Genomic DNA, 23,842 nt, shown 5'->3' with positions numbered 1-23,842 from the left:
CTAACAGCCTTCTCTTGGTACACCATGTAACAATCACAATCACTTGAGTCCCCAGTCCCAGTGTCCCCACCTCCTGCTACCACGACGATCATCGTCGTCCGCAGTTAGACCGAGTCCGCTCGCGCATTCGCATTAATTTTACACCCGCGGTTTCTGCCAATATATCACAATTTTTTTTTCTCCAAATCTCACCATACCCGTGCGAGAAACGCTTAAAGATACTTTAACGATTGCGTATATGCGGATCATTCGATAAGAAAATATGTCGAGTCTCATCGTGTCCCGGTCTAAATTCTCATTTTCCTGAGATCGTAAAATCATCGCGTGACGAAGATATTAAATTTGACAAAAGTCAAAGACGAAGTCGATCGACCGACGGCTTTAACAGTGGGCTTAATTTTTCAGTCGTGTAGTAAGATCAACGCTAGGAGAGCGACAGGCAAATTTCTTTTTACGTAAGAATACCTCGGAGCCGTGCAAAGCCCGTTGAAACCTGTGTCACGTTTCGTAACGCGAATTTACAAATTTGAAAAAATAAATAATTTTTGAAAAAAAAAACCTTCATAATTAAATATTTTTACACGTGAAATAGGCGTAAATATATTTTTAAAAATCATCGATAAACGAGTGATAACGTCAAGGCGCCAATCACGATCGTGCCTCGATGATCGTTTTTGAAGGTTAAACAATCTTCACGATATGAATCTCGTTGGACTTCTAATTTATCAAATTTTTTGAATATACATCATCGTAGTGCCGCCATCAGTGTCCTCGCGTCCATTGGATATAATGCTGTTTGAACTAAAAAAAAAAAAACACTTTCGAACCTGTTTCCATCCTGTGATATTCGTGACCCGAGCGATCCCCTCTTTCAACGATCTCCTTTTAATTTTCTAAAATCGTATTCCAGTCCGTCGACATATCCTCTAGTTTTTCCGACTTTCAATTTCCTCGTCGCGACGAGAAAGTTCCGAGCGACAAACGTCGCTTACGGCAAGTAAGCTCTTTATGAAGAGAGTCAACGTGGAATAAATACCAATCGTTCCCACTAGGATATTTCACTAACGGGATACGAGGTTTGATCATTTTCACGAAAAGTCGTCCCGAGCCCAAAAGGAAATTAAAAAAGAAAACAAACAAACGTGTTTGTAGCGTGTCTCGCGGCACAGCGGGCGTAATCGTTTGATTACGAAAGCCTAGAATCGAACCAGTCGATAAGAACGCACGCTGTGAGTAACTTTCGGAATTAGTATCGAGTTCACTCGACACACCCGGTATATATATATTTTTTTCTCGTCGGAAGGTGCACGGACTTTTATTACCGCGAGCGGTTTGTCGCGTTTGCGTAACGGCGGGAAGTATGACGGGGCACGCTTGACGTTATACGAAAAAGAGAAATAAAGAAAAGAAAGAGAAGATAAGTCACGGCGAATTACGAAAACGAGAAGAGGGGAAAAAAGTATAACTGGTTTTCGCTCTGACTAGGAATTCTTATGTAAAATTTCGTATCTTCTCGTCGCGTTGATCTTTGAAGATTTTAAAAAATATAAATAAAAAGGAGGGGGGAGAGGTACGTGGGGACAGCCGTCGATCGACAAATGATCCAGATGTCCCCCGACACAGTGTGTTTTGGTGAAGTGATCGATAATACTATTTTTATTGTCATTGGTGCAGGAGACTGCGGGAAATCGGTATCGACTTTATAACGGGTGATCATAGAGTCCTTTGATATTTTTGGATCACTCGAATCGATCGGTAAAAAAATTGACAGATCAAAGGAGTTGACGATCGATCTTCAATAACATCGATTGATTTTTGTCTCCGATTATCCAATTATAACTGTGTGTGATATACATCGTTAATGATTACTTCGTCACCAAGAGGAATCCGTGGATCTTGGTCAGTGCAATGATGGAAACATGAGGCCCGGAGAGGATCGTGTATCCGATCAGCATCACTCTACGCCGACCATCCATAAATGACGTAAGAATTCATGATATTTTAAAAGGCCGACTTGTCAAACGCTCCTTTCGACTCTCTGCTATCCGCACTAATCGTTTCTATGCGAAGAGGATCCTTTTCTCTATAAAGGATCGTCACTTTCCATGCGTCTCAAAGGACTCGGGCGCAGCTCGAATATCGTTTGACATTTCGACTGGGATTATTCCTAGTGCGATTGGTTTCTATTGCTGGACTTTTTTTTCTTCCTTCTCTTTCTCTCCCACTGTTTCCGTCCCTCTGGTTACAGTAAGTATAGGTAAATATATGTTGTTAAGCCACTTTTTTTAAGTCACTGCACTCGTTAGTAGATCAGGAAGGAATACGGGCTACGAGATAGGCCATGTTATGCCATTAGGATTACGTTTATTAAACACACGGAACGTGCCGCTCAAGTGTATCAATGCGATTCTCAAACGATTTTCAAACAAGGAATAACGAGTGTCTCGTTTCGGTATTAAAGTACCAAGATATTTCATAATGATCGGATCAGTGTACGGTGCTTGATATATTTGAGAACCATGAATATCCAGTGCTGACGTAGAAGGAGTAAATAAGGGAAAAAAAGAGTTTTAAGTTTTCTTGCGAGAAAATCGTGTTCCGGGTTCGTCGTGGATTTTAAAATGTCAGAACTTCGTCACTATTTATGTTCCGTTCGTGAACGGGAATTCGAGGCGGTTGAATTTTGAGTAAAAGTGAGAAGCACCCTGGTACCGATTAATACTGCTTCTAGTGTCTTATTGAAATACACTGCATTCCGTCTATACCGCGCACTTTCATTTCTGACACAATCCGTAACTGTTACACTTTCCTCGCTAGAAAAACGACCGAAAACAACGACTCCGCCGCTTCCAGACTCTCGTTTTCAATATGGCCTTAGATCCCGTCTCTTTGTTCCTCGGCGAGAACACAAAGAGATCCGTTCGATGTTCTGCACGGTATACAGATACAGTAGGGCAAAGCACTTGTAATGTTAACCGATTTATCAGTTGCCTTAACACCCTTGTGGACTGAACCCTAACCTAAAATAATAAATAAATGTAGAGGATGCTTTTGTGTATACTTTTTTGCTCTATACAGGGTCTATATGAACGTATAGGAAATTGGGACAGATAATCATAATTGTTATTAGATACCAATAATTTTTGCATTTTTTTTTCTAATTCTCAATTTCAATTCTCGATATTTTTACGCGATCGTAGGATCTTAACGTCTTGTCAACACGTAACCTAAGTCTCTTTCCATGTTATTAAAATTTGATGGCAGTTTACATAGAGGCAATGCAGATATCTAGAGAATTTCGGATTCACTTTTCTACATTCGATATCGACTTCGATTTCGACGAGGGACGCTTTCTCGTATAGAGAAAACCTTTCGATAAGTATTCACGATGGATAGTTCGTTTATAAAGTGGGTCGCGGTAGGCATTGAATTGTCGTTTTCTCAAGATTCAGTTTCGTGTGGCTCAATTGTTCCAGGTGATTGTGCATGATTGATGACGTCACTTAAGGAGTATGATCGAACGTCGAGATGGGTTTAAATTTTTTAGTTGAACACTTATAAATTGTCACGACGATTACTACCGTGTACCTTAAACGTAGAAAATTATTTTTAATAATTCGTAGATCGAATCTTGATTCGAAAGTGAATTGAAAACATCGTTCGGTTGCTGTCAATGACATGGAAAAAAACTTTCAACGAAGATTTGCCAATTCTTAAAGGGAATTGTCTCGGTTTGCTGCAAGTCATTGAAATGCAAAGCGTCGCCGGAAACGAAGGTAGAAAACCGTAATTTTCCCAGTCACTCGTTTGGATCAGCTGTGCCTATACCGACCCTCAACCACGGGTATACGAATTGCAAAAGTGAATTGACGATTTCTTGCGCACTCGAAAGTTACATCGATTCGCCGTAATTACGAGGAGTCTCGCCATATTCGATTGACGAAGATCGGCCGATGCCATACGAAGATCTGAGAACTTTATTCAATCAGGTAGATAAGGTTATGCATGAAAAATATACTGCGAATAAAAAATACGTAAGTTTCCATCGGAATATACGTTTTTATTAAAAAAAAGAGGAAAATCTTGTATTAACCTAAAAAAATTTTTTTTTTAAATATTCTGTTACCAATTTCCAACGATCTTTGCATTTAGCTTTCGTAATAATGCTGACTGCCAAAATCTAATTAGCAGCGATTGTGCATAAGTAGAATGCTTGAGTGATTACTCAGCGGCGCTGGAAACTCTCGTTATAAATACCAAAGCGTAACGATTATTCGATTGCGAGAGAAAGAGAGTGACAGAGATAAATAGAGGAATAAAGGGGGGAAAGAGATAAAAAATGAAAATTCCACTTTCAATAGCGGCTCTGAGGTCTCGCGCTCACGTGGACCTCCACGTGAACGTCCGAGGGTTGAATAACCGTGGTAAAAAGGTAAGCTGTAGTGACTACGATTAGCACTGAGTTTTCGAATGAAAGATGGAAGAGAGGAGGGACGGAAAGTGGAATAAGAAACGTGAAAAAACGTTGACGTAAAATCCGTCAACTTTCTCCGCGTCGATCGCGAACGGTATACATATATAAAGTGTCTATCGTGTTTTCGACATTTCCCATGGAAGATAAGAGAAAATAAGTAAAGAAAAAAAAAAAAAAACCAAGTAAATAAATTAATAAAACGATCGAAGCCGGACTCGCGACAAAAATTCTATACCAGTCGCCTGACCAGAAACGTACACGGTCGAGAAGAGAGGAAAAAAAAAATGAAGGGAATTCTTCGCGCCTCGACGCGAGTTTCGCAGAGACGAAAGAAAATAAAATAACATAAAACGAGTAAAGACACGAGGTATCGATTCCGCGAAAGACTCGTTCTCTGTGCGGTCGCACCTTGATTGAGATTAATGCCCGTGGGTACCTGAGAAGAGGGCAAAGTGAATTAATGTAAAATCTCAAAAGAGCCTCAAGTAAAATTTTAAACCCGTGAATTTAAAATTAAATAAAAAATTAAAACGTACTTAATTTTGGAGTTAAGAAAAATTTGAAATTTAAAAAAATTTCCTTTATCGGATGAATTCTGCGGTTGATCAAATTTTTGCAATACTTCGTAACGTCTTGTAGCTTATGTAATACTGGCGACATTAACCACCCGTAAGCCGGTGCTTATTGCTAGTGCAAATTTCTTTAGAACATAATCTTTCTCCTCGACCGCTCCTCGGCCACCTTGTTTTCCATCCTGCCGAGACTCTTGCACGTGGGCGTGTATTCGCGACGACGTATAAAGTCCATGGGATTCTAGGTAAGAAAAAAAAAAAAACGAAGAAAAAAACAGAACTTGTAATTTCTCGAAAGTCCATAACGAGACCGTACCACCGGTTTTTGAATAAACGACGATAAACTGTACCGCGACATTAATTAGCTGCATTACGGTAATTCGTTGAAGTTAACGCGTTTATCATTTTCCCAGTGTACAACTTTGAAGCCCCGTAAGCAGAGCCTAACGGTACGTCAGAGACACGCCAGAGACGAGATAACCGTTACGCGTTAAGACAGAGAATTTTCATTTCAATATCTCAATATAATCACCGAAACTCCAATAAGCCCATCCGCCAATTCTATATCTCCTTGGTAACACCTGACTTCGTTAGTCAAAGACTCGGAATAGATTCGACCTGCGTTAGCCGTGTTAACTCACGAGCAGGCATGCCACAATGTCTCTAAGCTATACAGTCTATAACTCTATACCTACGTAGGTACTACATAGTGCTGATATGGTGAAAGCTGATATTTTGTAACACTCCTGGCCATTCCATTCCATTCCGTTCCGTTCCATTCCATTCCGTTCCATGTTAATGCTCGCTGCAGCCGCTCTCTGCCTACAGCCAGAGTTCTGCCTCTCGCGTTCACCCGTCTTGTAATCAAATGCGAACCAAGTTGGCCGCCATCGTCCAACCATCGTACAATAGGCGCACCCAGGATTCTTACGTGTATAATGGCATATATAGATAGAAATAAATCATTACGGTTCCTAAGATACTGATTTTCACATCTGTCTCAATAAATAATTTCACCGTGTCATTGTGAGCGTTGAAGTAACGTGATTGAAAATATCATTAAATTACATATTAATTGCCAATCTCATAAATACTATTTAGATATTCCAATCGTGCGTGGCATAACTCATCACTCTTTTTTTTTATATATTTTTTCTACACAGCATTCTGAGAACCAAGTCAAGCTTCAGAATTGACTAGGAGAGATCCGTAGACTGTCACATGTGTACACAACGTATTCATTCATATCCCCGTTGTTACTTCGCCTCGGTGAATATCCTTAGTCTGTTGCACTGCAGACCTGGAATCATTATTATTTTCATCGTTAGTCATTATACAGTGTCGCTTGTCTTTTACTATACTATACCTATGCGTATGTCTATACTCAATTCCAGCCTGCACAACGTGGATTTCCGCAACGTGCTGCACTTTAACCTCCTCTTACCTCCTGTTACCCTGGCTTATGGACGCCTTGGATCGACTATTGCATTTCCTTTCGAATGACTTTGAAAATCTGCATACAGGTGCATTGAAAATGCACGATGCGCCTTGCCGATAAAGTCGTGTGATCTTTCACCTTTCGTTGCCAGCCTGGTCACGTGGCAGCTCGCAGGGCTCAGCCAAAGAATTCAATGCACTGGACGAAGAGGAGAAAGAGAGAGAGAACAAAGTTATAGAAAATAAGAGAACGTTCGAGTCCCCCTGTCGGAAAATGTGTCTGACCTTGACACGCACACTGTGCAATTCTCTTTAGCGAGATCGAATTTGTACGCAAAGTGTGTACTTGCCTTTAGTATGTGTATCCATACGGATATACTGCTCCTTCGAGTATCTATGCACATATGGGAATATGTAGATAGGCATATACAAGGTAATCCTGGTAACCCTGTCTCTCTCTGACCAAAGTGTCCATCACTTTCTTATTTTCTCTTCCTCGGAGTCTGTTAACCGCGAATAATATTCAGGCGTCTTTTTATAACTATGGGAGACCGGGAGGCGTCATCGCTCGCGATTTCGTAAGAACCACGAGGAATCGTTGTGTTTTCGAGGAATACATTTCGACTCCCACTCGTAGGATGGGGCGTCGATCGAGTTCGCGTGCCTCGATACGTTATTTACGAGGGAATAAAGTAAAATGAAAACGACAATTTATACGTGGACCAGTCGATCGTTCGTGCATAACGATCTGTATCACTGTAGATAGTAACAAAATTCCATAGCGTATACAACTGAATGGCTTTCCTTGTATTTAATTATCGCTCGCGTGGACTCGCCATAGGAATGTCTTTTGCTCGTGCCTATTGGCGATACGTGTAATCTGTATTTTCTTTTTGCCAAATCTTTTTAACTTCTCTATACCCCTCGGCGACCTTCGGCCTCTTCCGCTTGCACGCCCGTAGCTGCTACGTGCGAATTAGTATTTATCGATTAGAGAATCGCGTAAGAAGGTTGCGCAAGCTGCGTTTGAAAACTGATAATAAGCCTGTCGCTCACGAGGCAATGCTTTTTTGATTGACCAGTCGTGTACCTGTACGATTGGCAGCTGTTACTTCAGAGCGCACCGTGAATGCCGCAATTGTATTCGGCGCGTAGGGTAACGTCAAAACAGTATCGCGACAATGGCGTCAAAAATAGACCGTCTTGAAAAGGATCGTTTAGAGATACCGTGTTAATTCGATGATCCTCGGGAAGCCGTGGCCAAGTGGATGACGAGCTCGGTCAGCGATGGTACGCGATTTGCAGCTGGTAAAAAGAAAAATTAATTGAATGTAAATGAACCTTAATGAAGTGTATAGCCCGCAATAAATAACGTTCATTGGACAAGGGGACAGAGGGTAGACGAGTTCGATATGATAAATGCATTTTAATTCCCCAATTCGACGACTCGACGCCAATGGTTTTATGACGTGTGAGTGATATCGTAATAAAAAAAAAAAAAATGTGAATTTAATAAAATAATATTTTGTAAGAAGAATTTCCGAAGGATTCTGAAGATGAAACGCCGTTAAAAAAATGGCGGAATCACGTACCGCGCACACGCCGCAAGCCTCACAGACCTCTTGCACGCCATGCAATTTTCTAGGTTAGTTTCTATAAAACCTGTAATGCTCTCGGTGTGGTAACGGTGTCTCTATGTAATTCCGTAAATGTACAGTAATTCGGTCGCGCGTCCCGGCAAATGCTCACCGTGCCTGACCGTTTTACGTCTGTGATTCAGTCATATCACTGATTTCGGTATCGGATCGAACCTCCATCGCATTCCACGTATGCCACGAGTAAGAGATATACATATGTATAAGATATCGTAAATTCAGAAGCCAACTTCAGGTTGGTTATCTCGATGCCGTTTGTATCTGCTTCGATCTGAAGTTGGAGACGCCCAGGTAACGTACCGGCGTATCACGCACACTCGGTTACGGACTTGCGATTACTTCAGCATGGTAAAGTCTGTAGCGCACGTGTTCTCCAGGATATAATGACAGCATCGTCGACTCGTACGACGATGTTGATAATCATCGTCGTTATACTAGAAGATGTCGTACGTATACGAGCATCGGGAAATTTACCTCACGAGACAGGTCAATGACCCCTAAGACCGGCCCTTAAATCGCCAAAGCTTGTCACGTTGGAGCTACCGTCTGTGGTAATGTCTCCGTGATCGATGCTGTCTCTAGAAAAGATGGTAGCGGTCGGAATCACAAAAAATTTCGAATTTATTTTTATTCCCATATTTGTATGCCGTGCGCGACGCGCGGCAGCCAATACACTTACACTTACACTTTGGAAGAGGCGTGCGCGGCGCGTGAATACTTTTCGTAGTTTGGCCTCCCATAGGCCCGAGGGGCCTCAGGCCCCAGAGATATCCATCGGGGATCCTCGACACAATTTGACTGGAACACACGTCCTTCGTTTCGTTGCGTTTCACGTCGCCGTGTGTTCCATGTCACCCGACGCACACACAGTTCGGTCTCTTTGCTATCGCACAGGCTGGGCTCTTAATCCACTGTAGATCCAGGGGTTACGCTCTCCGAATACGGGTCAAGGTTCAATAGAATCGAACCGCGATTTACTTTGTGGTTTTATCATTTCGTGCCTCCTTACTTTTTCTCGTATCCGTTTCCGTCGCGCGAGAGAGAAAGAAGGAGTGGAAAAAGAATGTCTTACAAAAGTTCGCAATTCTTGTCTTTGCCAATTCCAGTCTGTCGCGTTACGAAAGTTAACCTAGGTGTAACGATAAAATCGACGACACGATCGCTACGTTGGGACGGTCAAGTTCATTAGGCAATTCGCAAAGTTGTGGCCCAGTTGGAGACTCCGTCACGTGTCACTTCCTACTTTGACTTTGACCACCAAACTCTCATGATTTTTCACTCAACTTTTCTCCTTCGTCTCATACCGACCGACGGTCGGCGGAACGTGCGATTCTCGACGTCGGTCACGGTTCGCGTGAAATTACTGATGGATCCGTTGCGCCATCTACGTTTAAGGGCCGCAACTAAATGGATACGGGTCAAGGTGAAACGTTGCATCAAGTCTACCTGTTACCGAACTAGTCATCGGTGCACGAATCCCATGCAGTGGAATTGTTTTCTAATGGCAGCAAGAGTCATTGTGCATAATAATAATAATAATGATATCAGTGTGATATACACCGTAGCCGAAAAGCTGACGGTTAATTCGCATAGTATAACCAATAAATAGTCATCGAAACTCGAGTGATCGAGAGCAGTGAAATTGATTCTATTTACAGATAAACCCAATCCGGGTCAAGGATAAGATATAAAGACAAGCGTGTCCCTTATCGTAATTTGAACGCCAAGGTCGGTAAACTTAATTTAGCAGAGTGAAAAATCGAGGCACAAATGCGTTTCGTGGTAACAACATCTTTTTGTCGTGTTCATATGACAGCAATTGCTAAACTATAATCGCCACGTCGGGCACCGAGAAGTGTCCTTGTTGGTGATAAGTCCCGCACGAACGGCTTTTCTGTCGGCCCTTCTTGCGCAAAGACACGCTCGGTCGGTAACGTTGCGACCTGATACCAATTGGCGCTCTTATTCGCAGGTACTCCGGTACGACAGGATAGAAAAAAAGGAAAACAGTAAACCCCTATCAATCCTTATCAAAAGTCACGTAATTTAGACTAGCGTGTACACAAGTACCCGCCTGTGCAGCTTTTGAGCGTTGATGCCTCCACAGCACGATTTTCACGTCGATGTCTCCAATTTCTGGGCAGGAAATTTTTTACCCTTGTAGTAATGGGGCTCGGGTCGATATTTCACAGAGGCCATATTACTTGCACTGGAAAAGACTCTTCTCTTACGAATTCTAATTACCATATATTTATAGGACTGAATCATAAACTTTTATCGGGTCGTTATGCAAGGAGTAAATTTTTTATTATTCGTAACAACAAATTCATTTTTAAAAAATCGTTAATCGCCAGGAATCACTCGAAGAAGTCATTTTAATGAGAAATAATATTCTCTTCATCGATTCCATTTACGTAAGATGGATTCCTACGGAAATTGATTGATTACTGGGTGCAAGAAAGCCTTTGCATAAGTCTTTACTGTGCAGGATTCCCTTTTGTAATCTTTGCGAAAAACAAACCTAGCCTATACGAGTCTTCCCTTTTCAACGCAAAAAGTGTCGTCGCTTACGTAACGGACTCTGAGCTATTCAAGTGCTCAGCTGTCGACTCTGTACGAAAGCAATTGACACTTATTTTTCAGTAGAGGTTTTACATCTCGATCGCGTAACCCTAATTGCATCCTTTTTTAATTTTTTCTTTATTTGCTCTCTAGTTCTCTGAGTTTACCGAATATTGTTTCCGATATATGTATTTTAAATTCTTAGACGTTTATCGGGTCGTATATCGTTCACTGTATCACAGGTATTTCCATATAAATAATGAATAGGTAGTACACCTATTCGGTAAGGAAAAAAAAAAATTGCTGCTGATACGTCGCACGTAAATATCGTCTAACGCTATTGAATATTTTGGCTAATTAACGTGGGAACCGACCTGAACGTACGCTACAGTGTGTTGCCATTGGTGCGACAAGGAAAGACCAGTTTCTTTTTTCTCCATATGTTTGACCGAATGATCGGGCGAAACGTGTTTATCAGAAATCGCGAAACTGGAAAGGCCTCGAGAGCAAAATTACAATATTCACGGAATTGGTCGATCGAAGACAAATCTTAAGACGGTAAATGGCATTTTATTCAATCTATATCGTGATACCGATACTCATCGAAGTCGTTTAAGATCATTTATCAGATTGAATAGTCTTGGGGAAAATTGATAAAAATAATCGTCGAAAAGTTTATATCTATTTTATTGTCGAAAATCACGCTAGATCGTAGATTCTCCATTTTATTAACATAACGTATGACATAATGATCACCGTAAATATCGACGTGTATAAAATTTTTTCTTACTATCTAATTATACGAGTACAAAAAATGCCGTGAAATTTCTAAGAATCGATCGTTTCTAAATGTCAAAAATCGGATGAAAGAGTTAACGTAGGGACACGTGAGTCTTGTGTACCTACAATAACAAGAAGAAAAAAAATCCAAAAAAGTGAATCGTAAGAAAAGTAACGAAAACACGTAAAAAAGCAGCGATCTATGGGGATCGACATGTTACGCAAGTTTTACCGAGCACTCTAATGCGATTCCTCGTAATAGGCTTACCGATACAATTTCCTTGCAGCTTTCTTAGAAGTCGCGCGCACGCGAGTGCCCACACGTAGAGCCATAGTGGGCCCATTTGATTGGCTTTTTTATATAATCTTTCAGTAAACGCCATATATCGAGAACAATTGGCGGGTCTGTAGATTTAAACGAATTTGAAATTTCCGCCGAAGACTTTCGAGTTGTTGCGTAACTTCATTATTATTCTACCCACGCGAGATAGTTATGGATGAAAAAAATGGGGAAAACAAGACGAAAAAAAAAAAAAATTATTTTTATCTTACTCCTCTCTTAATTCTACTCGAATCACCGCGACACTTTGACTTTACCACCCACAATGTTAGTTTCCAATATATCATGGGTCTGTCTCGTTTATTTCGGACCACGTGCCGTTCATTAAAATTTTCGAAAATCGCACATGGGAATACGCTCGGACATATACTTTCGTATGTGGCTATTATGATTTTTTATATGAAATCGACAAGCTGCACGTCTTAATTACCCGATCGATTAGCTATTCAAATGCGGGAAAACGTTTTTTAAGGTTATCTTAACAATTGGTTTTTGCGGCTATGATCATCTGTATGGTAATGGTATAAGAAATCGAGAATACCGATGCGGATACGAGTCTTGGATATATTTAGGATTCGAGTATAAATCTTTGTATATATTATGAATAGAGTACAAGAAATCGTGGATTTGTTAGTTTTAAGGAAAATTTGTGATTTTTTATTTGACTTATTTTTACACTGTATCTCACGGTGCGAAGATGAATACGAGATGCTAATCGGTTCTGATCAACCTTAGTGATTATACGAGACCGGGCGGATCCACTCGTTATTCGTGGAGGAACAGGTATGTCGGTATAGGCACCTCAAACCAGTTTTAAGAAAATTTGCAAATCTCCAGATTGTCAGACATAAAAGTCATTGATGGCAAATGGTTTAATGAAATTCCTATCTGTCCCCAAAACACAATCTCCGCTTACGCGAGGGACCGCTACGGACTATGGGGAATCGAGGGTAAAGAGAGAGGGAAGTTTAAAAAAAAAAGACGTAGAATCTATTCCATCATTTCTGAATGAGGAAACGAATACGATTGGATTTGCCATTTTTTTTACCGAATCTTCATTCGCCTTTACTTTCGTCGTGACTCTTCCTGTTTGTCTCGTATGATTTTTCGTCGCAAGAGTAAATAGATAAAATAAAAATTCGTCACCGACTTAACTTATATTTATCGATTTATTATAATTGGATTTTTAATATCACCCGTTATCCCTTCACTGTAGCCGATTTCATAAGCCCATTGAAAATTTGCACATTGCACATTGAAAATTAATTTGTCGATCGTAGATTCCCAGTGATTTTATCGCTGCACATTAGTCGACGACCACGGAAGAACCAGTCTCAACGAGAGCTACAAATCTTCCTTGTTTAAATTTGCCAAGCTATAAAAATGATTCTCTGAAATTGGGATTGGCGACAACGAATATTCCATAATTAGCCAAAATAAAATATCGCTGCCGTCACTAAGCGTTACTCGTATACGGTCCGTGTCATCGTATAAACTTGAGATACACAGTGGATACGCCACTTGTGACGCTTGATTAAATTATACACGGTAGTTTGTAGATATTGCTAAAGCAAAGGGAAAAAAGAAGAAAAAAAGTAGGATAATTCACAAAACGGAATCATGGCGCGTGAGTGTACCGGAAACGTGTAAAATGGCGAATAAAATCCGTGAAAAGTTCACAATACGCGAAGCGTATATAGAAGGTGGGACATTTGAATTTAACGTCGCGAGTAAAAGTTTCGATTGAATTATGATTTATCGATTAATTTTTTTTACGTCACCCGGTACGTGGTAATATCGTTGAACCGCCACGTGTGTGTCCGACATAGGCAAAGACTCGTTGAATTAAAAAGTTGAAGATCGACGAAAATAACACGTTCGTTCATTTCACGAGGATTCAGGTTCTCCAAAGCTAACGGCTGCGTGACGCGTCCGCACGATCACGATCTTTTTGAATATTTTGCGATGATCGCCGATCGTCCCGGCCGACACGATTAATAATGAAAAAAACAAGGCGTAAAAGAATCTTTATTGTGGCTATTGATTCACTCAACGGTCAAATGGATGATCGTTATGAGTTTGAACGATCCGAAATATCGAAAACCCGATCGAGACACGAGATCATAAATCGTCTAAGTCGATTTAGTGAGAAGTTGGATGATAAAAAATAACACTGAATGACGAAGGGGATCTTAATAATTTAGAATTTTTTATAGGTACAGTATAGAATGAAAATGTTAATTAGCTTGTATAGTAAATACACCATTATTAATGCATCTGTCATTATTAAGAATTGTCACGTTTCTTTTTTTTGCTAATATCCCTACGCCATAACTAAAAAAAAGTTCGATGAGAGAACAGCGAAAATTATTTTTCCAAAAAAACTCAATAATTGATATACCTCCAATCGTACGACCATACACCTAACCCATTCGTGAATGTTCTTCGATTATTTATCGTGAATTAATGGTAATCTCGCAAAAGGTCCCCCTTTAACCCAATGGTATGGATACCCGTTCTACCGGGTGTACTGAAAAATAAAAATCTATTGAACTCCAGTATTCAGACAGATACGCAACGTTAATGGGATCGTTAAAGTCTCCTGCGTATAAGACGATCCCTACTGGATGCTTCATTATTCAGAATCGTTCTCACGTTATTATCAAGAAATAATATATTTTCAAATAAACTGTACTGAAGATATACAAAAATCAATACCCCCGAATAAAAATAATTTTTAAAAATCCAAAAATCACTGTAACAAAAACGGAGTGGTATTATAAATAGATTTCCATTACGTGTCAAATCCTAAATCCGAGTTCGCAATCTGACGACCATCCGAACGAAGATAAGAATAACAATTCCTTTATCAAATTCATCCAGTAGCGATAACAAGGATGATGGCCCCGTATAGCATAGATACACATCCGCCTGTGCGCGTATAACACAACAAATGAGATTCGGCGACCAAAGGAAAAACCATTCGTATAACCGATAAGATAATAATCAAGGGAACCATAAATATTTGAAAAAAAAAAAATAAAACCAACTTCCGAGCACCGCAAATCCTTGAACCGTAGCCTTAGTCCTGTCGGTACAAGAAAAATGCATCAAGGTGTCAGGTCCGAGTCCTCCGATCGGCCACCTAGCGAGGTCATCAGGGCCACTATAAGGAAGCATGTACCTACAGAGATAACTACTTTACAAATTGGAGGCATCGGGTCGACCCTGACTTTTTTGAGTGTACAAAAGATCGTAAAATCCTAATTCAATTAGTTCCTAATTCATTTCTAGAAGCGAGCATTATTTATATTCCGCAATGAAAATCAATGAGATTCATGTTCGGAATCGGTCGGGATGACTGTGAGTGGCAAAATTTATCTAGTCAGACAAGAGACACTCGAGACAGGAAGGCGAAAGAAGACCCGGCGTGTCCTCCGTGTAGTAAAAGGATCAAAGTGAATCCTATGTAAATGATAATTACGTGTCATGTACCTACATTATATACATGGACGTACGTGCTCGTTTGCAAATTCGACCTTGGTCATTGCCCATCTCGTTATCACAATACGAAATCTTGGTTTACACATGTACACGCATATGTAATCGAATGAATAGCACTTTATCCACAATGCGACAAGGACCGGACCATTCTTATTATTATTATTACTCTATACGTCATACGAATCTTTATCTTGCTTGTAGCAACTGAGAATTTCCAAAAAAAATGTCAGGGTGATATCGTTCCTGACCTACTTATCTAGACATCCCTGACTCTTGTTTCATACGAATATATTGTATACCATATATATATATATATGTATACCTTTCCCATAAGCATTCGTTTTTTAATACACTGCGGGTATTTGCCATTAACTATGTCGATTGCCACATGGTACTTTGCTGGACTGATTAATACACAAAGTGCAACTGCAGTTTGTATGTAGCATAGCTTATGATTCTATCTTGTTCGAACGTCACACTTGCTATGATTTAATTGTCCTTGGGTTATCTAGAATTTCTTTTGATTTCGATCGATATCCGGTTTTGTATAATGGATATATATAATTTTGATATAATTTTGGATATATATATATATCCGACATCAGACCTGTCGTTGAAGGAGGGTCGTGATAAATCGCTGATAATTGTATACTAGATACTTGGTGATACGTTATTGAAAAAAATGTTGGACAAAACAAGGTATTTTTTTTCAACTTCGTGTACTGAAGCCGTATAGGAAAATTTGACATATATGACTTGTATTATTCTATTATGTAATTCGTAAGTGAGGCTATACGTATTTCGTATGATGTTGCACTTTATGGAGAAAATGGGGTTGTCCTTGCAGTATGGTTTTTTTTTTTGTAAAAATAGATGTAGGTAAAGCAATCATTATAGGCCTCAAAGCAATCCCGTCTCCAGCTGTGCAACCGACGTAAATAGTTTCGCTATACAAATCTGCTGTGCAACTTGTTCCCATTCATTTGCCACGTAAGGTTACCTGGTACATGAAACTTTATACTGTATTTACGGTAAAAAAGTGTGCATTAAAAAAATTTCCATCTTGTAAAATTTGGACGACAAATATTATAAATTAAAAAGTATATCATATTGTGTAGTCAGCTATGACTACTGTTCGCTCTGTCACAGCTGTCCTTGGGAAATGATTCCTTTGTAAAGTAATCACGACAAAGTGATCGCAACGAGCTGACAGAAAGTGATTTAGCCATAATCAATCCGTACTAAAGATAAACGGGAATGTATATGGCCACAGATACGTATTCTTTAATATTAATACCAGAGGGCATATGTAATATGTCTAAGGCGTATGAGATAAATTTTTTGTTAATCGACAAATTCACGGAAAACAATCTTGTATTAAATAAATAATTGATCCAACAAGAATTTCAAGTATGAAAAAAATGTAGAATAAAGTTGATCCAGTCTCGGATTATGGCAGAGTCAAGGTGTATACATTAACAGGGCGATTAACGACAAGAAGGCGAACTACATAGATTCTTGTCGAAACCATAAATGGATCGCGAGTTCAAGATCCTTCCAAGGATATATTGCGCGCCGATATTGGTTTTGTACGACAGTAACAAAGTTTCACGATCGACCGATCTGCGTGGTAATTGTGACAAAAGAAAAAATTGAAACTCCATTACAAACACGATGACATTAGATACTCGTACCGTGTTCGATACAATTGAGTCGACGTAACAGAAAATAATATATAATGACAGCTACATTATTTTATTATATCACGAAGCGAAATATTACGTAATTATAGCTTTATAGTCAGTCACACGTGTGAAAACGTGCAACGGGTAGTTCGAAGCTCGTTGATCGAGATGCAAATGCTGATCTAGTATGTAAAAAGTAAATCGCCTTGAGGTGCCGTACACGATCGACATGATCGGCCAGATTGGCGTATAACAAATCGAGTGAAAATAAGAGAAAATAGAAAAATGGAAACCGAATGTGCGTATTCGTTACTTCCTGTCAAGTCTGTATACCAAATGAAAGTGTTTCACCACGATGCTACTATCGAGACTTGTTATCTAGTTATAAAAGTCCAGCAATTCTTTCTATCGATTAGTTACTTTTTAGCATGTCTATAAAGTTTCGTATCGATAGATACAGGGAGGAACTTACTTCGCAATCCTTCGGCTCTCCTTGGCTGCAATTGGCAAAACCTGTTGCCCTTTACTTCACTTCGTTTCACTCCGCTTTGAAGATCCCATTCGCCAGTATCGATGCATCGATAGTTAAACCGCGACATTTATGTATACGTGGGAACTACGGATGATGTTCTTCTTTTTTATTTATTTATTTTTTTACTGTTTTAGTTGTATTTATAATTCTCTCATATGCCGAGGATGCCTTATTAACCGGTAATAAATTACTGACGTAGAACTTACCGTTCGTCGCTACCGTAATTACTGTCAGTGTTGATAACGAATACTGAATTTATAAATGACTCACGAGCGATCCTAATAAGATAGTTAAAGTGGCGATGATTGGATTCGTAGAATGATTTGTTAAAATATAACTGAAATTTGATGATTTCTATCTTGGACTGGTAAATCGTTGGTTTTATCTATGCGAGAATGACGGTTGGTTGTAAATCATTTATTTCGAGTCTCGTGTGTTTATTCTTGGTTTTGAAAAATGGGCAAGAGGTGACTGACGACTATGCTAATTGTACACATATGGGATTAGCAAGTGGAGATCGATTCGTGCACGTGCGTAGACGAATAAGTGAATTATGGGTTAATCGTTGTTTGATAAAATGGAAAAATTCCCGCGGTTCTTTCAGATTTCTGCGCTCTGTCAACTCACAATGGAACGAGGGAGGCATAATTGCTTTGAAATTTACATAAACTAGTCGTTTACGCTCGTAAATGACTTTCGATGATCGAATACCGAACAGCAGACACCATTTCATACAATAGCCACTTACAAGATAGGTTTCTGCCTATTGTTCTCGCGCCTTGCAGTAGTACACATTATGACCGCTAGGATTCTAAAGTCACTTTCGACGAATCACGCAAGAGGGATCTTTTGTTTTCACGAGGCCACAAGAAACTAGCGCGGGAGGACGTTACCAACTATATACATGAAGAATTGTCCTGAACGAAAATAGAATACGGGATTAAAGGCAAAGTGGAAAGGAGAGATGAAAGTAGGATAAAATCTAGTATCACTTTGAAATCTATGAAATAAAATTTCTTTTTTGTATCAAGAAAACCGCACTTATTTCATTCCAATATGTTTTTCTATATCTTTTTAATACTTATGTGTTGTGAATGATGGTGTTGATACTATTGTATTTTTATACCAAAGAAACATCCCAATCTCTTCTTCTCTCTTAGTTTTCGTGTACAAGTTTATAAATTCTCCAGCAACGTCCTGAGCTCCTTATTCGCGCTCGGGTTGCTCCACGTTAGTTTAATACGATTTAAACTTTCTTTCCGGGATTGTCGCTGTGTGGCTGCCACTGGTACTTTGTGTATTCTTATTTGTTGTTCTGTAACGAGTTTTAGTTCCAGGCATGCGTGAAGCCATCGCAACGAAGGTTAGTTTCGATATTTCATTTTCTTCGTGTGGGCCGAGCCGTCGGTGGATTGGCTGTGACTCGTGGATTACGCAATTCAGTTTTCCTTTGCACGGGGACACGTTACGCGTTTATGCACTTATGACAATTAATGACTGTTATCATCTTGGGCAATGATAATGATTTTTTTAAGTTTCATAAATTTCGACTCACGATTTTCTATAGCGAGTTTTTCGTAAGATCTATCGCAAAATTTAAATAACTATCTCATAATGGCAGTTTATGCTTTCGAAATTGCAATGTAAACTTTGTAACGTCATGTCACGTGCATTAAGTGAACTAGTCGCATGCCATTTTTATTATTTAGAAATTAATAATTGCTTATGCATGTATTTTGCTCAGCATGTATCCTTCAGTTAATAAATTTTAATGATGTTTTTTTATTATGGTTATATTTTTTCTTCGAATCGTTAAGAATGCTTTGATTTATAGTCCTTTTTTTATTTTACTTTGTTTCAGCGATGTGGCGCGGCCTATCAGGAATATTCCCACGCAAAATGATTCGCGCCCTTGTCCTTCTGTGCACGGCCATTCTACCTTTCGCACAATGTCACAAGGTAAGAAATTATTTGCCTCTACAATACGAAGTAAATGATTTCCATGTTCAACATGTCTTCATTTTTATCCTTTCAATCGTTAAATATATTACTTTGTAAGCAATACGAATTTACTCAATGTCATTGAAATCGTATGAAACATATGAACGATAGATGACTAAGACTCTAGGTTGACTGAAAGTAAGCGCATATGATACCATTATGAGCTAACGGTTGCATTTTTCAAACGCTTTCTTACTCAGACTTGCAATTCTGACACGTGGTTGCGTACGCCGTATTGAATAACAGCAAAATATGTAATACTCGCTGAAAATATATATTTTTATTATAAATCAGCTGGCTTCGTATCAAAAGTAAATTAATATCTCGAAATATCTCCCAAACTATTTAATATCTGCGTGGGCTGAAGTGTCGAAAAATAATGGAAAGCCTTTCTAAACCCAAAATTACGAAAGCGTCTTAGTTAAATGTAAAAACCTAAACAGACAAAAAGTCTGATGGAAAATAAAAAATAATGAGTGCAAAAGAGAACCAATCGTTAGTCGATCGATGTCACATTGGTTACTGTGAAATGAGTCTTATAAAAGAGTGCTCGGTTGCTACACAGAATAGCGTTGGCTTGAGTGCGCCAATTATCGGTCACTTTATATAAATGCCTTGGTAATTAGACGAGTTGCCTGAATAGCCGAGAGTCTGGCGAGTCTAAAATCGTCGTGATTTCCCGTAATCGATTGAACAGGCTGATCAAATCGATTTGTAGTCAGGAATTTCACTGCCAATAGGCAATGCTTTTAAGAAAAACCAGACTTAGAATCAATCGCGTTTTAAAATCGGAAGAGAAACCAGAATTTCTAGACCTGTACTGGACAAGTAAGCTAGCAAGCAAACAAGCGACCAAGCTAGTTAGCCAGCTACCCATGTGGCTACTATGGAGCTGTCGCTTAGAAAATCGAAGTCACCATTACCCTTTAAGGCATCCCCATTTGCTACGTACTACTGAAGTCAAACTCATTCATATGGTGTAAAATTGACGTTCCAGCAAGGACAAAATGCATTTATAGATTAATTAGCGAGGATTAATTAAATTTTTGTGTAAATATAACAATATTAATATTATATATGGTCTTAAATTTAATGGCAGCCTTTGCAACGAATTTGCTTTAAATACTCGTCAGAAGAGATATCACAGAAAGAAAAGACAATTCTACAATAATATACGTTCGAGAATATAGAAAATATTTTAAACACTGATAACAAGTCAAAGATATCGAGTGATTATTTATTCGCTTAGAAATTCTTTAAGAATATCAAATCTACGTAAATCAGATTTACCGGCCTTGAGGATTTGTCGTAACGTATATACACTTTTTTTCCAATACCTTAAAAATAGCAGTACCTCCAAAATAACTACCACAAACAGCCTATATCTTTTTAACTCTCGGCTGTCGGTCTACCGTCAAGCAGTCACAAAAGGGGAATTATGTTTTTCTATTTGTACGTACACATATACCACCTGCGTGTTCGTAAAATAATGAAACTCCCGAACGTTAATTATGTCGAAAATTGAATTCGATACCTTTAAAAAGTTTCGCATCGGATATTGCAATAGTGGAACACCGTGAAGATCAGCAAAAGCGTGTCTCCTGGATAACGAGGCTACAAGACACTTTTGCTCAACAATAAAATCCGTATACAACTATCTCCCAACATCCAGTCAGTCTACCAGCAGTTGTTGCTTTGTGCCAGCACGTGAAATCTCAAACAATGCTTCATGAGAACGAACCACGGATGCGCGCAACTAGAAATAAAAGACGTTGACTGGCTATAGGGCTTAATTTTTTTAGTGGAAAATTATCAAGAGACAAATCGTTAAACATAAGCACGAATGACTCAATGAATCTGATTCATTCATAAACATCTTAATTTTTTCGATATACAACGACCGTCCAAGCACCGTTATTTACTGGAACCATTTATTTTTCAGATTCACGAACACATGACAACAGCCGAGATGCTGTCGGTCTTCCAGACGGAAGGACACGAGTCTGGTAAATGATTAAGACTCATTGCCAGTAAATTGTCTTATTCGCTTTGAGTTCTCAGCGTCTAATTCTTCGCTCTCTCTTTTTTTATAATTTTTATTTTATTTCCACGCCACATTACCGTCGCCAAAATCACGCGAGTCGAGGTGCGGCAGACTACACGGGTCATCGGTCAAATGATTCACGATCGATACATCGATACTTACCTCAATATATGCACATAAGACGAACCACGTACATCGAAGGGATCGGTACCAATGATCCTCGCCTCTTTTTTCTGCGACACGGGCATAAATCGTTAATTTATCGACGTGAATCATACGCATGAATATTTATTTATGTGATAAAGGTCTTCTTGGGCGTTGCTGACCTCGCCATTTTTTGTCTTCCTTTACTCATTCGAAGACATAAAGCTATCTCTTAGTGCTTGAAATTACGTAGCTCAAAAATTTCTTGACTTCTTTACCAGCCGCGTCATCCCGTCGTCTAGATACCTTCTTTGTGCGTACAGATATCGGTGCGTCATCCTCGTTAACGTTCCTTGCAAAAATATCTATGAAAACAGAAAAAAAAAAACGTCGAATAAGCTGTACCAAAATATCCGATTTTCTTTTAGACCTTGACCAGTTGACTTTGTCAACTTTTATTCTCAATGTATCCTTGAACGCCTTTCGCCTCATGCATAAAACTCCATTCGTCGTTCCGTTGCAGTTTCACTGTTGACATTAGTACGACTGGTGCAACGTCACGTTTTTCAATCACCAACATCCGAAGACTCGCGTGATCTTGAATGACTCTAAGCAGTATAACTTAAGTCAACGAAGCTTATTTTCAGTTATAAAACGTATATAAAATTTTTACAGTACCGTCATACGAGGTGGTACCGGTGTTGCACACGCTGCACAGAAGAAGTCCAGAAATAAAGCAGGAAGTGCATCTCAAGGCGTTCGGGAAGGATATTAATTTATACCTTCAGCCGACTGACGGGCTGTTCTCCAGGAAACAATTACCAATGTGGACAGTAACCAGGAACGCGTCCCTTCCCGATGGCCTGCATTACGACGACGTGCCGGAAGTGAGTAGAAGAAGCTTGAAGGACTGAACAAAAATTAAGGGGCCGGTTAGCCTTGGTCATTGATTCACGTACAGATCGTTTTTACACGGCATCAAAGTTTCAGCTTCAAAGTAAGACATTTGACCCCCACAATACTATTCTTATACACTGTCGATCAAAGGGGGTCCTCGTTACTTAGGAAGGGCCTGACCAAAATGACACGTGTCAAAATAGACAAAAGATAATGTTTCACTATGTGGTAATACATTAATCAATATCAATCGGTATAGTCATCGTCGTCGATTGACTGCTTCTTTTTTTTTTCCTTTAATTTTTTATTTATCTCGTTACTTCACTTTTACAGGCCAGCATCGCAGACGTGGGTGATATCTATCAAGACGCCAGCAGCATGGCGTCCATTCTGCTACACCAGGACGCGAATGGGAAAGTACTTGTTGTAAGCATCCATTCTTTCTTAATGTACCTTACGACATCGTTCCATTATTGCAGGCGTCTTTCGTCAAGACCACTGGTCGCCTCTCGCGATATAATTACGAAGCTACTGTCGCTGGAGTTTATCGTAACGCTCGCAGGTCGCGGAGCAAACAATTGTCGACCATCTTGAGCTCCTTGCCTGCGACCTCGTACTCCTACTTAAGCGTCGTCTGTGTATCTTTACAACCCGCTGTATCTGGTTATATCTATATACTTGTATATTTCCACAGGAAAAACTTGACTGGCGTCTTAGGTTATTACGGTACTGTCATCATGCACGGGTCGTCCTCGTGACCGCGAGTTTGTCATCCTCACTTTCGTAATCGGGGTTCCGCTTGAAACCGGCCGGTGAACTCGTTCGACGGGAATTCCAGGAGGGATCATTTATTTTATTTATTTAAAAAAAATTAAATATCATTGTCTGCGATCGAATTTTCTAGGCATTCGTTGCTATCTTGATAATCATTAGTTATTTTTTTTTATATCGATCCGTTCCCATGCCACGGAATCCTGTCCAATAACGATAATCCGTTCTCGCACGTTTTTACACGCGTTATATCACTTGTACGACTAGCTTATCGGCAAGACACGATCTGTTATTTTTATCGAGATTCGCTCGCGCGGATAATCAATTCTGTTTTTGGATACACAGACCCATTGGTTTCTACGATATAATCGTGAATACCCTTTTTTTTTAACGAAGGAACCATCTCGATAAATATTCCCGCGAAATGGGTTGACTGCTCCGACT

At 39.5% G+C, this 23,842-nt stretch overlaps 1 protein-coding gene across 11 annotated transcripts in view; it reads left to right on the top strand.

The window, feature by feature from the left end:
• The first annotated feature begins 71 nt into the window (after window positions 1-71).
• The window catches only part of LOC107263651 (venom metalloproteinase 3), a 35,716-nt gene continuing 11,945 nt past the window's right edge, over window positions 72-23,842 (top strand). For 2 of the 11 annotated variants that reach the window (XM_025081102.1, XM_025081099.1), the window contains exons 1-6: window positions 268-1,076; window positions 1,675-1,983; window positions 19,403-19,500; window positions 21,485-21,548; window positions 22,406-22,617; window positions 22,961-23,053. In XM_025081102.1, the coding sequence (XP_024936870.1) occupies window positions 19,405-19,500; window positions 21,485-21,548; window positions 22,406-22,617; window positions 22,961-23,053 (465 nt within the window). In that variant the 5' untranslated portion in view covers window positions 268-1,076; window positions 1,675-1,983; window positions 19,403-19,404. Of the gene's footprint in view, window positions 1,077-1,558; window positions 1,984-18,674; window positions 18,905-19,402; window positions 19,501-21,484; window positions 21,549-22,405; window positions 22,618-22,960; window positions 23,054-23,842 lie in introns of those variants that run through there. The other 9 variants (XM_015731092.2, XM_025081101.1, XM_025081100.1 and 6 more) reach the window with 9 other exon arrangements.

This window comes from Cephus cinctus, unplaced genomic scaffold (assembly GCF_000341935.2).
Source record: "Cephus cinctus unplaced genomic scaffold, Ccin1 Ccin1_scaffold0160, whole genome shotgun sequence".
Lineage (NCBI taxonomy): Eukaryota > Metazoa > Arthropoda > Insecta > Hymenoptera > Cephidae > Cephus > Cephus cinctus.
The sequence above is the reverse complement of the archived record's forward strand: the minus strand, read 5'-3'. Positions and strand labels throughout refer to the sequence as shown.